General features: G+C 38.3%; 1 protein-coding gene across 11 annotated transcripts in view; it reads right to left on the bottom strand.

The window, feature by feature from the left end:
* The window catches only part of ANK2 (ankyrin 2), a 242,099-nt gene that overhangs the window by 68,419 nt on the left and 158,498 nt on the right, over positions 1–15,182 (bottom strand). For 10 of the 11 annotated variants that reach the window (XM_065686177.1, XM_065686190.1, XM_065686159.1 and 7 more), the window contains 2 exons: positions 14,903–15,001; positions 9,215–9,287 (listed from right to left, as the gene is read on the bottom strand). In XM_065686177.1, coding sequence (XP_065542249.1) covers positions 9,215–9,287; positions 14,903–15,001 — 172 coding nt within the window. Of the gene's footprint in view, positions 1–4,429; positions 4,479–9,214; positions 9,288–14,902; positions 15,002–15,182 lie in introns of those variants that run through there. The other variant, XM_065686200.1, reaches the window with a different exon arrangement.

The raw sequence follows: 15,182 nt of genomic DNA, 5'->3' as shown, positions 1-15,182 counted from the left end.
CCAGTAACAGTGTGTTGTCATTGAATAACTTTAACACAGCTAATTCCTGAGCCTCAGTCAATTAAAAAATACACAGACATGTTATCTACTGAAAAGAAGCTACATATTCATAAATGTTACATATTCAGCTGACCATGAGCTTCTTTACACAGCAAAGCCTACCAGATGGTGGTTTTATGGCAGTACAAGAAATAGTCTTTTTTAATGAGGTTAGAGTCCATTCATCTGCCATCACATTCCCCATCAAATTAATGACAGAAATAATGAATAAGCAGTCTGTGACAAATATGGTCCTTGAGGTTGATGCTCCATGATTTGCAGTGGCCATCTATGAAATTACAGGCAGATTTTGATGAGTCAAATCACTTAGTGATTTATCTTCTATTTAATTGAATTAACACCTTCCTTCAGTGATGCCTTTCAGACTTCCAGAGGTTTACTAACAGGGGAAGAGGGAGGAAGGGAAGGGAAGGGAAGGGAAGGGAAGGGAAGGGAAGGGAAGGGAAGGGAAGGGAAGGGAAGGGAAGGGAAGGGAAGGGAAGGGAAGGGAAGGGAAGGGAGGAAGGAAGCCTGAAATAGAAAGTGACAGAAATTGATGTTTTTAAAGCCAGATATAATTATGCGAATTTGTCAAAATTATTCTTTTCTGTGCAGCATGCAGATGAGTCTACAGCTCCCCACGTAAGTGCCGCTCCTTACAAGTAACAGATGGAGAAGTGACAACCATGGCAAGCACAAATTTTTATGGAATATATAAGTCCTGAAGCATCTTTACAGGAATGTGTAATACAAAATTTCTCTGACACTTTCCTTGTACACTTTTGCTTCCCTAAAATCAATTTTCTGTTTAATGGTCCCTACATACTATAAGTTTCCCTGAATTACACTTTGGCCAGTGCTTGAAATTTCTTTTTTGTTAGCCAGTCAGAGAAACGGGGTTTCATGTGAGGTTTCATATACTGATACATGACTTCACATGAATCATCATATCAGCTGCTGGTAGCTCCATGCAGTACTTGCAGACAGATAGTGAAGCAAATGAAAAAAGAAAAAGAAAATAAAAACCAAACCCACAAAACCCCGTATCTCATGTCTACCCTCCAGTATCTCTGTGGAGGGTGAGGCCTTGATTTTGTTTTCTCACAAGGTAAACTGCTGCATAATGAATTTCAGTGTTTCACAGGTAGCTATTACGGTATTTATAAAGTTGGTACGCTGGATCTAGATAGCAAAGAATAAAAGTGCTGCCTTTTAGAACTGGACAGAACAAACTATCCCTGCCTCTCTAAGCCACAGAAGGTTTGGAAGGTCACTGATACTAACTGGCATGCTGGAAGTCTGAGGTGTGGTGGGACTACTACACAATGAATAGTCAAACTGGGACTTGAATGAATGCTCTGCATAGACTCAAGAGGAGCACTAAAGCAAATCCCACACAGAATTCTGAGCAGGAAATGCCATTAAAAACACCTATATTCTCACACACAAGTCATCTTTCAGAGCCATGTTGTTCCAGGGAACAACAGCCCAAGATGTCTGCTGCCCACAGAATGGGTAATTATCCTCTGACTGGGAAAGCTCAACTTTGCCCACAGAATGTCTGTAAGTACTGTCAGCAGACATAAAATCTTTAACTAATGAAGATTAATGCAAATGTAAAAGCAACCAGTTCTTATCAATCATGAATAGGAATAACATCCAGCAGCTTTAAGGACAGATTTAGATCAGATGGATAAGACCAGTCAAAAATATATTTCCCACTTTTAAAATGGTGATTATGATTTACTTCAATGAACAAGCTATTGCAGGCATCCCCTATAACTTCAATCTTTGAAGAAAATAATCTAGTGCTCAACACTGCTCATAAAATTACAATTTAGGAAATAACATACAAGTCAATACAGCAATGTCTCCTGGTCATGCCCACGTTATTCCTTCTTTGCACTAACAAATATGTGTCTGTAGTTTGGGTTTCACCTACAAATGTCACTGGCATCATTTATTAGTGCTAATCTGGTCAATTCTACTTTTTGTCAACAACATGGATGCAAATAAAAACCAGCAGTTTCTCTGAAACTTTTGCCAACATTTTTGCAAGCTAACCACAATCTCTTATTTTTCAACTAAAATGTTCACAAGTCAGCAATCTTTAGCAGTTCTACCTCAACAAAAGTAAAATAATTTAACTTCTTCCCAATGAAAAGATCAGATATTTTAAAAAGCTATATTCTCTGTGAAAGATTTCAGTGAAACAGGCCAAGTAAGTCTTTATTATTTTTTTTTCACGTTCTTAGCAACAATGTCAATTAAGTTAGAAGACAAAAAATGAACAGCTAACGGTTATATTGAGAACCTTCTATATTGACAAGACATGAGGGTCCCTTCCAACCCTAACGATTCTGTTATTCTAGATTTCCTTTCATTTGCACATCTGGCGCTTAAAAGAAAACCAAACCAAACCAAACAAACAAACCCCCCCCCCCCCAAAAAAAAAAAAAAAAACAAAAAACTAACAAAAACAAATCAACTATCGCTTTCCTCAGGGAAGGGGAAAAAAAAAAAAGTAATCTCAGCAACATCATGTAAACAAAAGCAGCTTTCCAGAGAAGAATTTCCCTTCATCTTGGATGACCTTCTTGAAATGTACCAGCAAGAAACTGCATAACAAACTTTACATGGCATCTAAGCATGCATTTTTCTAGGAAATGGGAATTAAGCAGTGGTATAATTTCTGTGCAGGTTATAATAAGCAATTTCTTTAAGAACCAGTTCTTATTCACCAGCTAGTTGTTCCTGAGCACAGATTTCATTAAAGAAGGTTTCACCTGTATTCTCAATACACAGCTTTTGATTCCTCCTGTAAATCAACAACCTTTGGCTACATTTTATACTACTGGTTATAAGATGTTTAATTTAGAGTATGAATTAATTCAGTGGTGTTACTCTGACTTCACCATGTTTTAAATTGTAGCAACTTACTTAAGCCTAACCCAGAACAGTCAAAGGCTGCAGCTTTAACTTCCAGGTTTACTTAAGAAAAGTTATTACTGAAATCTTCCAGCTACTTAAGCCACTACTTCAATGGAACTATGTACAACAGCAATGAATTCTGCCCAGACATAACTGATCCTTTTGCACACATACGCTGTAGTGTTAGTGTACTCTAAGGCCATGTGTGGAGGCACTTGGCAAATACACTATCATATTTCAGTACTGTTTCCTGCTGTTATAGATACTAATAAGGAATTCAGTCTGCTTATCAAAGTGCAAGCTATGGTTACCACAAATAGAAGCTATACACTTTGACAAGACAATATTCTTGGGTAGCAGAACATATTATCATTTAATAAGAAGAACATTAGGAACAATAACTAGGTTGCCAGTTAGTTCCAGGCAAGCAAAGGTAGATTAAACAGATAAATGTGGCATTTTCTTCACAGCTCCCAACATGCCAGGCAGAGCAGCTTATCATTATCTCATTCTACAGCTGGAAGACCAGGATAACTGGAGTGACTTCCATAGAGTCATTTGGGAATTATCAACAGTGACAAAAACAAATTCCTGAACCCTGTTGGTGTGTCTGTCTGTAAAATAGTAACTCCTCAGTCCTTTGAGAATGTGCGTCTGAACTGGACTTAATAAGCAGGATGGAAGTTCCCTTTGTGGATTGTTTCTCCACACTGCAAAAAAAATTGTCTACACTGAAAACTTCTTTTTATAATAACAAAATTGATTTTTTTTCCCTTGTAATCAGGTATGGATTAGCTGTGAACTGCTTTCTGGTATCTAAGATCACATTTTTGATGTCCTTAAGTGGTGCATAATTCACAGATATGCTACCTTGTCACTGCTGCACATTCATGAAGGGACAGCAAACCCCACTTTTATACAGATACCAGTCCTCTGAATATGCTTGAATGATGTAGCATCATGATTTTGAGTAAGCTTTAAAACTAAGAAGGAGAAAACAAAGCAACTCTGTAAGAGGTAAAACACAAAAATCCGGTAGCGGGTCATCATTTCATTTACACATTAATGTATATTTTATTTTATAAATTATCTAAGGACATGTGATGATGCTGTTTCCATTTTCAGAAACACTTCAGCAAATTCAACGTCCTCATCACCTTTTCTCTAAGATGACTTTATTATTTGTAATTTTCTCTAAAGAAAGAAAGTTAAAAAAAAAAACCCAACAAACCAACAACAAGATCACCTTGTGTCTCAACCAGGCATAGGCCTGGCTCTTTAGCAACTTTTAGACAAGCATGCCTCAGGAAAAAGTAACTTTTTGTTCTTTGGACATTGTGATTCCAGCTGATTTTTGAGGCTCCACTGGCTATTTGCACATGATCGTTCACTCAGCATTTGTCTATCCCTTCTCTGAAATTGAAATGTCAGCATTAATTACTTTGCAGTGGGAACTGACCTTTATGGTAGCCATCTCAGGGCCATGCTGCTTCTGACAATGGTGTCTCACCTTCTACTTCAGCCTTTCTACTCCCTTCTACCTGCAAAAATAGTCTGGCCGAAAAACAATTTGTCAGAACAAAAAGATTAATTTTCAGGCAGATGAGTTCTCTGGGTTGGTTCACCACATGGTGAAACATTTGTGCTGACATAACGGAGGATGTGGGAAAGTGCACCAGCCAGAACTTCAGTCTCAAATAGACAGTGAAACCAGAGCTTTTGAAAGTTAACTGGACTGAGAAAAGAGCAGGAGATGAGCAGGCCCAAACAGACACAAATGAGAGCTCTTCAACAACCTGTTTTACTGGTTGCCCTTGTATCCTCTGTATACAGCCCTTCATTATTGCACTATCTCACACGGGAGTCACAAAAACAAACCATCCACAGCCTGTGCAGCCCTAACACCACAAAAATAATGCATGGAATGAGTACAGAGGAGCAGCTACATGCTTCTCAATACAATATTAATACATGGGAGAATAAGAAGAAAAAAAAATGGTTCCTGCCTTTTCTAGATCTTCCTGTGTGCCTATACTGACTCAGCCCTAACAGAAACATCTGCTTGTGCTTAACAGTTGCTCAACAGTTGATTGTGGAGCAATCCCAGGCACAGCTACAGGTTGGGTGGAGAAAAGATTCACAGTAGCCCTGTGGAGAAGGACTTGGGGGTGTTGGTCCATGAGAAAAAGAATGAGCCGGCAGTGTGCTCTCACAGCCCAGAAAGCCAACCGTATCCTGGGCTGCATCAAAAGGAGCGTGACCAGCAGGTCGAAGGAGGTGATCCTGCACCTCTACTCTGCTCTTGTGAGACCTCACTTGGAGTATTGTGTACAATTCTGGTGTCCTAAACATAAAAAGGACATGGAGGGCCAAGAGGATGATGAGACGACTGGAGCACCTCCCATAAGAAGATATGCTGAGAAAGTTGGGGCTGTTCAGCCTGGAGAAGAGAAGGCTGTGTGGAGCCCTCATAGAAGCCTTCCAGTATCTGAAGGGGGGCTATAAGGACGCTTGGGAAGTGGGATTCATTAGGGACTGTAGTGATAGGACGCGGGGTAACAGTTTCAGACTTAAACAGGGGAAGTTTAGATTGGAGATAAGGAATAAGTTCTTTACTGTAAAGGTGGTGAGGCACTGGAATGGGTTGCCCAGGGAAGTTGTGAATGCTCCATCCCTGGCAGTGCTCAAGGCCAGGTTGGACAGAGCCTTGGGTGACATGGTTTAGTGTGAGGTGTCCCTGCCAGTGGCAGGGGGGTTGGAACTAGATGATCTTAAGGTCCTTTCCAACCCTAACTATTCTATGATTCTATGATTCTAATTTCACTAATTCTGTAGGTGACACTAAAATACATTTCACAAGATGTGTTGCAGCAACAGCCCTTTACTGCTGTAAGTATCCCTCAGGTGCAAATGGCTTCTTCTGTGGCAACAGCTTTAAAGAAACCAAACTTTGTAGCAACACAAACAGCTAAGCCAGACACAATGGTAAAAATTCACAGGGTTTTTAACACAACTCTGTCCACATGAAACACTTCTGCTGACATAGGTGTTTCAGAAACCACAACACTCAACAGCTAGTCCTGGGGTAATCTGTAGGGTAATTCACATTCTCAAGGAGAAACTCTACGTAATCTTTCCTGCAAGATCAGGCCATTGTCTTCTGAACAGTGATCGTACTGCAAATGCACTGAGCAAATAACAATGGATGATTATCCCTCAGTAGTTTTCATTGCAGACTATTGTACAAACACAGTACAGTAACACACATGTGCATGTGTGTATTCCATGGTGTTGTATGAATAAACTGCTTAATAAAACTGTGCTGATACATCTTTGGCCTTGATGGTCACAAAGCAGGAAACACTTATTAATGGCACAAAATATCTAATACACGTAGGACCACATAACAGGCTTACAGCAAATGAGGTAGGATTTTTCTATAATCGTGTTTTTCCTAGCCTATGAAGTTTCCTTTTATTCACTTCTTCCATGTTCCTTGCACAAAAGCTTATGAATCCAGTTTCATTGCATCTGTTACTGGCATTTATGCTTCTCTTTTCCTTAACAATACACAACACGCTTCTACTTAGCTCTGATACTTATCAGCTCAAACACGGTAATCTAATTTAAAAAAAAAAAAAAAAAGTTTTCTTGTTTTTTAAAAAAATCTGTTTCTGTTCAAAGACTAGTTTTTTTTCAGGTAAAGAAAAAGGTAAAGAATTCTGAATAATAATACAAATTAGTAAACATACAAATGCTATATGAAAAGAACTAGTGGGACTCTCAATCCATTCAAAATATTTTAAAATATTTTTAGAGGAGGACCTCACATATCAAGTGAGCTATTTGATAGACTGCAAGGTCGTTTATTTTATATTGCAAAGATTGGCCATTGCACTTGATTCTATTTTAGGAATATGAATACAATATTATTAACCTAACATCATACAACTATGAGATATAACTGCCTCACAGACAAAATACTTATCTCCAGTGATGAGCAATGGAACCTGAAATACTTATTTGCTCAAGTATTCTTCTTGTGTTCAGCTTCATAATACAGCTGTCAGGTTTACTGTGTCATGTTAATTTATTTCAGAACATATTATATCACTTTAAAGCAGCTAGAAACACAGCATTAAAGAAATCTGTTTGCTAGCCTCTTATAAAGACTACAGCATCACTGAAAGCTTCATCCTTGTTATTAAAACAGTTCTGCAGTCTTCCTGCCCCAAGCCATTTTAAGTTCCTTTGACAAGTACCATCTACATTAGGAATTTTCACAACATCCTGAACGTTTTGCCTATAGAAACAGGTTTTACAAGGACAACAGCATGAAGTGTTTTAACTGACCAACCTGCTTAAAAACCTGCAGTGGGATCACAGAGGCATACATCAGTGGAAGTGCTCAGTACTGAGCCTTGAGCAGCAACATGCCAGAGTACCTGTGTTGTATATGCTGGCTATTGACAAACAGGAGATGTCAGATGGTAACAGAAAGCAGAGAATGTTAATTCAAAGTACTGGAGAGCATTAGTCATGCTGGATGGCCACAGTAAGTTCTGCCAACATATTCCAGATACAATTAATACATCTGGGATTTTCTTGCTTCCCTTCTTCCTCCCACCTTTCAGGAAACACACACACAACCACACTTCAAAAGTAACAAAAAGGAGCGGTGTTAGGCACCTGGATTAAGCAAATTCATGTTGCTTCAACACAAAATATAAAACAATTTGAGTTAAACAAAAACCAGAAAGTTTGTCAGTCTTACTCCAGGAACTTCTGCTAGCAGCACCTGTGCCATTATATGCTTCACCATCACTGAAGCGTTCATCATCAGAGTGTTTAAAGGCTGTACAACATACAAATTTCTGAATTTAAAGACAGTTAAGTAGTACTTAAAAAGACTGGGAGAAAATTCAGCAAAATGAACACAAGGCTATAAGAATGTTAAGGCAAATAATCACATGCGTAATTACATGTTTGTCAAATAGGGGAAATGTATCAAAACTATGCCTGAGAAATAATTTCCCTGATCATGATGCAGCAGAAAATAATAATTTCTTTTGAATCACACTTACTTGCAGCTTTGCAAGCATTAAAGAAAAAGTAGTAGCTAAAGCCTAGGTGTCATAGTTCCTCAAGAGTGTAATACATTTATCAGCATAAATCCCATCTTGAAAAGTAATACAAGCAGCTTAGGAACATGAATGCCATTAACATCCAGTCCCATTTAGAACCACAAGTGCATTTATATTCTTTGTAAAAGAAAATAACCCAACCCTGCAGCCTGTGTTACTAAATCCCTATGACTTTCTGAAACTAGTCACTCTACCAATTATTTGCATGAATTAATAACCATAAAATGGCATGTGTAAGATACTGTAATATTAATTAACACTGACAAGAGTAAAAAAGAACGTAGAAAATTCTTGCAAATGTGTGTGTATTTATAAGATGCCTGTGATTAAAATTCAGAAGAAGTCATTTGTGTCCTTTTAGAATGGGATATTTTAAAGCCATTTCCTTCATTCTGTGCTGTATAAAACCATGGTACTTCATCAATCCCTCCAATTCACAGACACTTTCTTGGGACTTACAACATATGTGCATATGGGCAGTACATACAACATATGCCTCCTGTCTGCACATACAACAGACTCTGAAACCAAAGTGCCAAACCTATTAGCATGTTGATACTTCATGTCAAGCCGTATCTGAGAGTCGTGTGTGCCAAAAGCTCCCTCAAGGGAAAAGTCTCCTCACCTTCCACCTTATGCATCTTTACACATATGTTTCCAATTAGGCAGGACTCTTAGATATATGTATCTGCAATAGGTGGCATTGATCCAAAACATTTACTGATCAGATTCCTCTTTCTGGGAGGGCCAAACCCAGCTCTACATTTGAATTCTACAATTTGAATTGATCTACCGAGATCTACATGTGACAGCTCTACATTTGAATTCTAAAATCTCAAGTCGAGAAATGTACTAATTTGTTGACTTGGCTCAGATAAACATTTTCTGAAAAAGAATGAAGGGTCCAGAATTTTCCTTTGGGTCAACTTTGGGCATTTTTATTCAAATGCCATAGTGATTACATCATTAGAAAAGGCCATTACATAGAACTTCATTTCAAGCACTACAAAATGAAGATGGCAAAGTACTTCAGCAGCTATCTGAAGCCTGTGTTACAGGTTATATAAGTGATATGGCAGGAATTTAGCAAAGCTGCTCACCTTCTTCGTCTGAAACATCCAGGACCTCAGTCATTGTCTCAGGCACATTTAGCTTGTGCTTCTCTGTCACAGTCTGCAAAGACAGAATCATCAAGCCTCAAATTAAACACCCAAAAGAAGCAACAAATTCTTACAGCAGGATATTTGCAACAACAACAGCAGTGGGATCTGCTAGGACATTTTATAATGTGTTTCCCCTTCCCCGAAGTTTCTTTTTCATTTTTACTCCAGAAGCTCCTATTCTTTGTGCTGTATATAAGGTATCATTTATTCTGGCAGAGAAGTACAAAAACATCAAGATAACGAGCTGGTCAGAGGAATAAAAGAAAGCTCTCAGCAAATTTATTTACAAATGGTGCATGTAGAACAATGTAGAACAAAGCTTGATGTTTCCAAGATTTTAAAATTAATTAGGTAATGTCTACACAAGAGCTTCAGAAAGTTGTATGTGGCATATAGAATTATTAAATCATAAAGCCATTTGGAAATGAAGTTATGAATGATGTGAGACTTTTAAACCAAAAAAAAGATGTAAGGGATTTACACAGATCACTTGAAGCATTTCTCTCCCCCCCCCCCCCCCCAAAAGTGACTACACTGCATATTAATGATATCCTTTTCATAAATCATGTATATTCCCCCAAATCACATACACATAGGGGGTAAAAAAAGTTATTGGAAGATTTTGATGTGTTTTGTGCACCTAAAAGCTTAAAATATTGTGATACAAAGCAAGTATGGATCAAGGACTGCTGGGAGGACACTGCTTAAGCCTGAGAGCACAGAATAAAACACTGGAAGGTTCATTTTAATATTATTTTGTCTTCATAACTAACTTGCTGAAGGAAACAGAAGATGTTCAGGGGTTCTGAATCAAGAATGAGGACATCCTTTTAGTGTCAAGACACACACTGGAGAAGGAGATGAAGAACAAGAGACAAAGTGTAGGAAGTGCAAGGTGTGAAAAAGTTGCCTGCAGGAAACTGTTCAGTGTGTTACGGTACAGGAGACAAAATGCCAAGGACTTAAAAAAGTGCAGTGATCAGAAAAGAATTAGTCACATTAGAAAAATCAGTATTGCCCTGGCTCCACCCAGATCTGCAGTCAGCTGAGCTGAGGAGCTATGGAGGGGAGTCAAGACGTTGTCCTTTCAGTTACGTTGGAGCAGATGTGCCCCTTTGGCATGGAAACGGATGTCAGGAGAATGCATCTTGCAAAACTCCCACCCAGGCAGTATTCATTCCCCGCTGGAGATGGTATCTATTGAGCATAAATTAACATTACATGCAGAAGTAGTGAAGGAGGGATAATTAATGTTAGCCAAATCCCAAATTCCTTATGCAATATGCTTTTTGTGAAAATGGCCACTGCCATTGATAACCACGCAGTAAAGTCAACAGCAGTTTTGGTTGCGCAAAACCTACTAGGTATTTCCTGATTCTGTTCTACTGTTCTCTAACAAAGCAACAAAGATGCATTCTTGGTTATTGTAGCATACTGCACTTTTATAAATAACAAAGTTACCAACACTGTAGTTACTTTGGAAATTTGTTTTAAAAGCCTCCTTTACTTTTTTTAATTCTATTTAAGTGTGAGAGCAGTTTTCAATTCACCCTTCTGAAGTATGGGGAAAGAACAATACTTTTTCCTTCAAATGGCAATCCCAGTCAGTCCTCCTGAATTCCCTCTTACCCATGATTCAAGAAAATTCAGTATTTCTCTTTCAGCATTTTTCATAACACATTTTGTGTTGAAAGCTAGTTTATACTCACCCAATGCCTCTAACCAATATGACTTCCCCCCTCCCCTGCATTTCCAAGGCTTTCCTCAGATAGAAATGTCAGGCAGCAGTAGGATGATAAAGCCAGGAACGGCAGATGGGGAGGACGCTCTTATTCAGGTGACACTGACCTCATCTATTCAACAATATAGCATTAAGTTAACAAATACATCCTAAATTAAAAATAAAAATCACTGACACTGGGCTAATGGAATAAACCCAGGTGAAGGGGGCTGTGTATTTTTCAAGTGAAGTGGAAAGTATAATATGTGAGTGCCAATTTACTGGCATTGTAACTGGCATCTACACAAAGTGTACTGCAAATTCTCTATTGACAGTTTCTATGTTCCCGCATAAAACAACTGAAAAGTCTGGGCGGGGTGTGTGTGTGTGTGTGTGTGTGTGTGGTGGGGTGAGGAGAGGAGAGAAAAGAAACAAAGGCAGGAGGAGGTGACCGAATTCTGAAGAAAGGTAAATGAAATGGTCTGCCTAAGAGTCACAAATGCTAGGTTTTGTTTGTCTGCCATATGAGTAAAATTTAATTAAGAGAACTTGGTATCTAACCTTAGCTTATTTCAGAACTTGGAGTTCCCAACTTACCTTACATACATAATACCTTCGATTAGAAGAACACAGATGTGAAGGGATACCGCAATACTCTAGTCTACAAGCCACACGTATAGAGAAATGTACACTGTCTTTTGATTAACCTACCTCTGCAGGCCCTAGTAACTAATAATAAGATATCATTTATCATTATATCAGCTTATTCCTAAATTAGGTTTTTACAGGCCCCTATATAACAATCTGGTCTCCGACTAAGGCTCACAGACATTATTTATTTACACAGAAGTAATGATACTTTATTTCTGATTTTCACTCTAGTCACAGAAAATTATTACATATTTTAACAACTGAAACAGTTTGGAAAGCAGAATTTCAAGAGTGTGTGCATGTGTGCATATGCATGTTTCAGAAGAACAAAATATCTTTGGAATACAGAACTCAGAAAGGATCATGGATTCTACATCAATTCCAAACCAAAGTTGTGAATTAATGTTTTTAAATTAACTTTTAGTATAATACTAGATGGGGTTTGTTTTGTTTTGTGGTTGTTTTGTTGTTTTGTTGTTGTGGTGGGGTTTTTTTTTGTAACTGATGGGCACATTGGAAGTGGCAAATACTCCCAAAATTTAAAATCTATATCTTGCCCCACTTTGAAAAGCGCTCAATATATATTTCTCAAACTTCCTACTGTTCTGTTCCATTCCACTAAGAATTCAATTACTTTAATGCTTCTGTATTTAAGACTTTCATTGTAAGGGCAGATTTTCAACTGGTGACACAGAATAATCCAGGTATGTAATTCAGGTATATAAACCTATATGTACATTCAATGGCAGTAGACTGTAAACAACCTCAAAGCTCCTCTTATATTCATTTGTTCATAGGAAGACTAGACCTGTTTGTGTAAATACCCCAAAACTTAAATTGCATAACCAAACTTTGAAAGTCTGGCTTATTCTGATTTATTTCTCTCTGTATCTAATCTCTGAATAAACATAAGTGCAGTTTATGCCCTCTGTTGCTTTATATTCATGTGGCTGCACTGATAATAACACTAACGCAAGTAACAGGAAAACCTGTTCAAAGTTAGACCAAAAGCCTTGGCACTGGAGACCTTTTCCTCATCTCAAATGCCAGTGACTTGAATATCAATAAAGCATCAGCCCATCTAAGATCCGGGATGCATCACTCAGCTACAACCTCAGAGAATGAGGTAGCTATGGTGACAGCACCTTTTTTTTCTGTGCTAAATGCTGTGTTCTGGTTTGGCAACACCAATCTCGCCACCATCTGGAGAACTTTATTGCAGGGAGAGCCTGTCATTTAGCTGTCCTTTTTAGGACTTGCTCTGAACTACGTTTAATCAACATTCCCCACCATGAACACCACCACCAGAGGATCATATTCTCTATATGCCTAAAGCACAGGATTCAGACAAATTCATGGCTAAAAAATTTGCTGACTTTATCCAGGGCTCCCACCTGACTTTTAAGAGCAGTACTTTGCACACAGACACAGTTCAAGATTTTTTATTTCTCTTATATGCAAGCATTAGAGGTCAAGTAGGCAAGTAAAGTTCAGTATTTGATTCAGTCCTAAACCCCAGGCATCTGGTATCTGGCAGAAAAACCCATTACCCTAAATGTTTAAAAAAACGTTTATCCAAAGTAAATAACTCATGGGTGCCTTTTCATCATGTAATCCCTGTTATTACAAAGTACCTAATACTTATATATGACAAGGTATGAGGCTCTACAGTGCAACACAATGTACAATAGGAAGGAAGTTACCATTTATATGAGGCATAAATGGGAAAAAAAAAGTGTGTCAGGACACAGCAAAGATGACAGCTGAGGCTAAAAAACACACTTTTGAAAAGCTAAAGTTTCTCCAAAAATTTTACGTAGGTTTTCTTTTCCTAAATCTCTGAATAGATGCACAGGAGTTTACACGCACACATGTGTGATGTGCTGCTATTTGATTAAACAATAACATGAAACAACTACTATCAAAACTATCAAAAACTTCCAGTCTTTATTAAGAAACTTCTGGAATTATGCTGGTATTTCTTGTCCAAACCTGACTCTGTCTGATCTTTGCAGGTCATTAATAAATTATGTCTCACTCTATTTGTAACCTTATGCCATGTTACTTTTATTCCATCTTCCTCTACTCTTATCAGTGGGCCTACTGTCAGCACATGACAAGCGCAGAATTACTTTCCCATTTCTTTACCTTTGGAAGACACTTTGTATTTCTTCCTTTCCTCTAACCCTCTTCCCCGACTGAACAGTGGCATCTTCTGAGTAATCTGTGGATTTTTACAGCTCTAAGCTCCTAAGTGACAGCTAGATCTTACATGTTTTCTAGACTGCTCATCTTCCTTGCATTAAAAAAAATAACAAAAAAAAAAAAAACAACAAAAAAACCCATGAAACAGTATGACTTTAAAATAGTGTTTCAAGACAAAATGCAGTAATGGAAATTCAAATCAAAATTAATTTCTTAAATTATGCACTCTTTCTAATTTTCTCCCTTCCTACCTACTAGAACACTTATAGATGGGAGGTAAAAGTCCAAGAAGATAAAACCCTCCCCTCCCAGGGTGTCAGAATATATTCATTTTTCCTGGTTTAAAGTGACAGAACCACTTTGCTGTTCAGCACAGGCTATTCACAAGCCCTGAAGTCAAAATACAGACTATTAAGAGTATGAAGGACTGAGAAGACTGAGCACATAAGGAAAGATTCTTTTTTATTTTGGAAAAACAGTATCTATTTGAACTGAAAGTGACTTTAATAACACAATCGATGTGATTCAGAGCCATCTAGTGAGCACCATTAAGCTTGGCGTCAGTTCATCACTGGTACACCCCAAATGATAAGAAACTTGCTGTGGTGTGCTGCAATGGTTGAGCCTCAGTAGGCGTTGGAAGTGTAGAAACATAAGGAGAGAAGGAAAAGGAGACGCGAAAAGAGAAACAGAGAAACAGGACAGGACCTAAATGACAATTCACAAACTTCTGGAAAGTCTGGGTTTGCAGCTGAGACCATACCTACAAAAAGGTTTTACCCTGCTTTTGAATAGTTTTCCATCTGTATGCACACCAATTCTGTTACCCAGCTCAGTGAAGCCTGTTGTGTTGCACTGCTTAAAAGATACACTGAAAGCATTAGAGCACTTTTGCAAGAATCCAACAAAAAAGGGAAGGGGAGGAGGGCTAAAACCAGAAAACAAAAAAAAAAAAAAAAAAGGAAAGAGATACATGGAGACCCTGAAGGAAGAAGAGAAAGACAACATTCTGAATAAAGGAGAGATATTTGAATTCATCTGCAACTCACAGTTGTGGTGGTAGTAATCTCCTCCGTTACAACCTTCAGCGTATCGACCACTGAGATATATCCCAGCCGCCTTGCAATAGCTAAGGCAGTGTTACCATTCTAGAGAGAGAAGAGAGAAGGGGGGAGAGAGAGCGCAATGAGAGGGAGGATTGTGAATTGAACCAATGAGCTCACTCTCAGCGCTGCATGAGGCAGCATTTCCACCCAAAACAAGGCGCAGCCTAGGAAAATCACTGGTTTTTCATCGTTACATCTGACTGTCTTTGTAACTTCTTTACGA

The sequence above is a fragment of the Lathamus discolor genome, chromosome 1, assembly GCF_037157495.1.
Source record: "Lathamus discolor isolate bLatDis1 chromosome 1, bLatDis1.hap1, whole genome shotgun sequence".
NCBI classification, from domain to species: Eukaryota; Metazoa; Chordata; class Aves; order Psittaciformes; family Psittacidae; genus Lathamus; species Lathamus discolor.
Note: the sequence above shows the minus strand (reverse complement) of the source record. Positions and strands in the feature narration are given on the sequence as shown.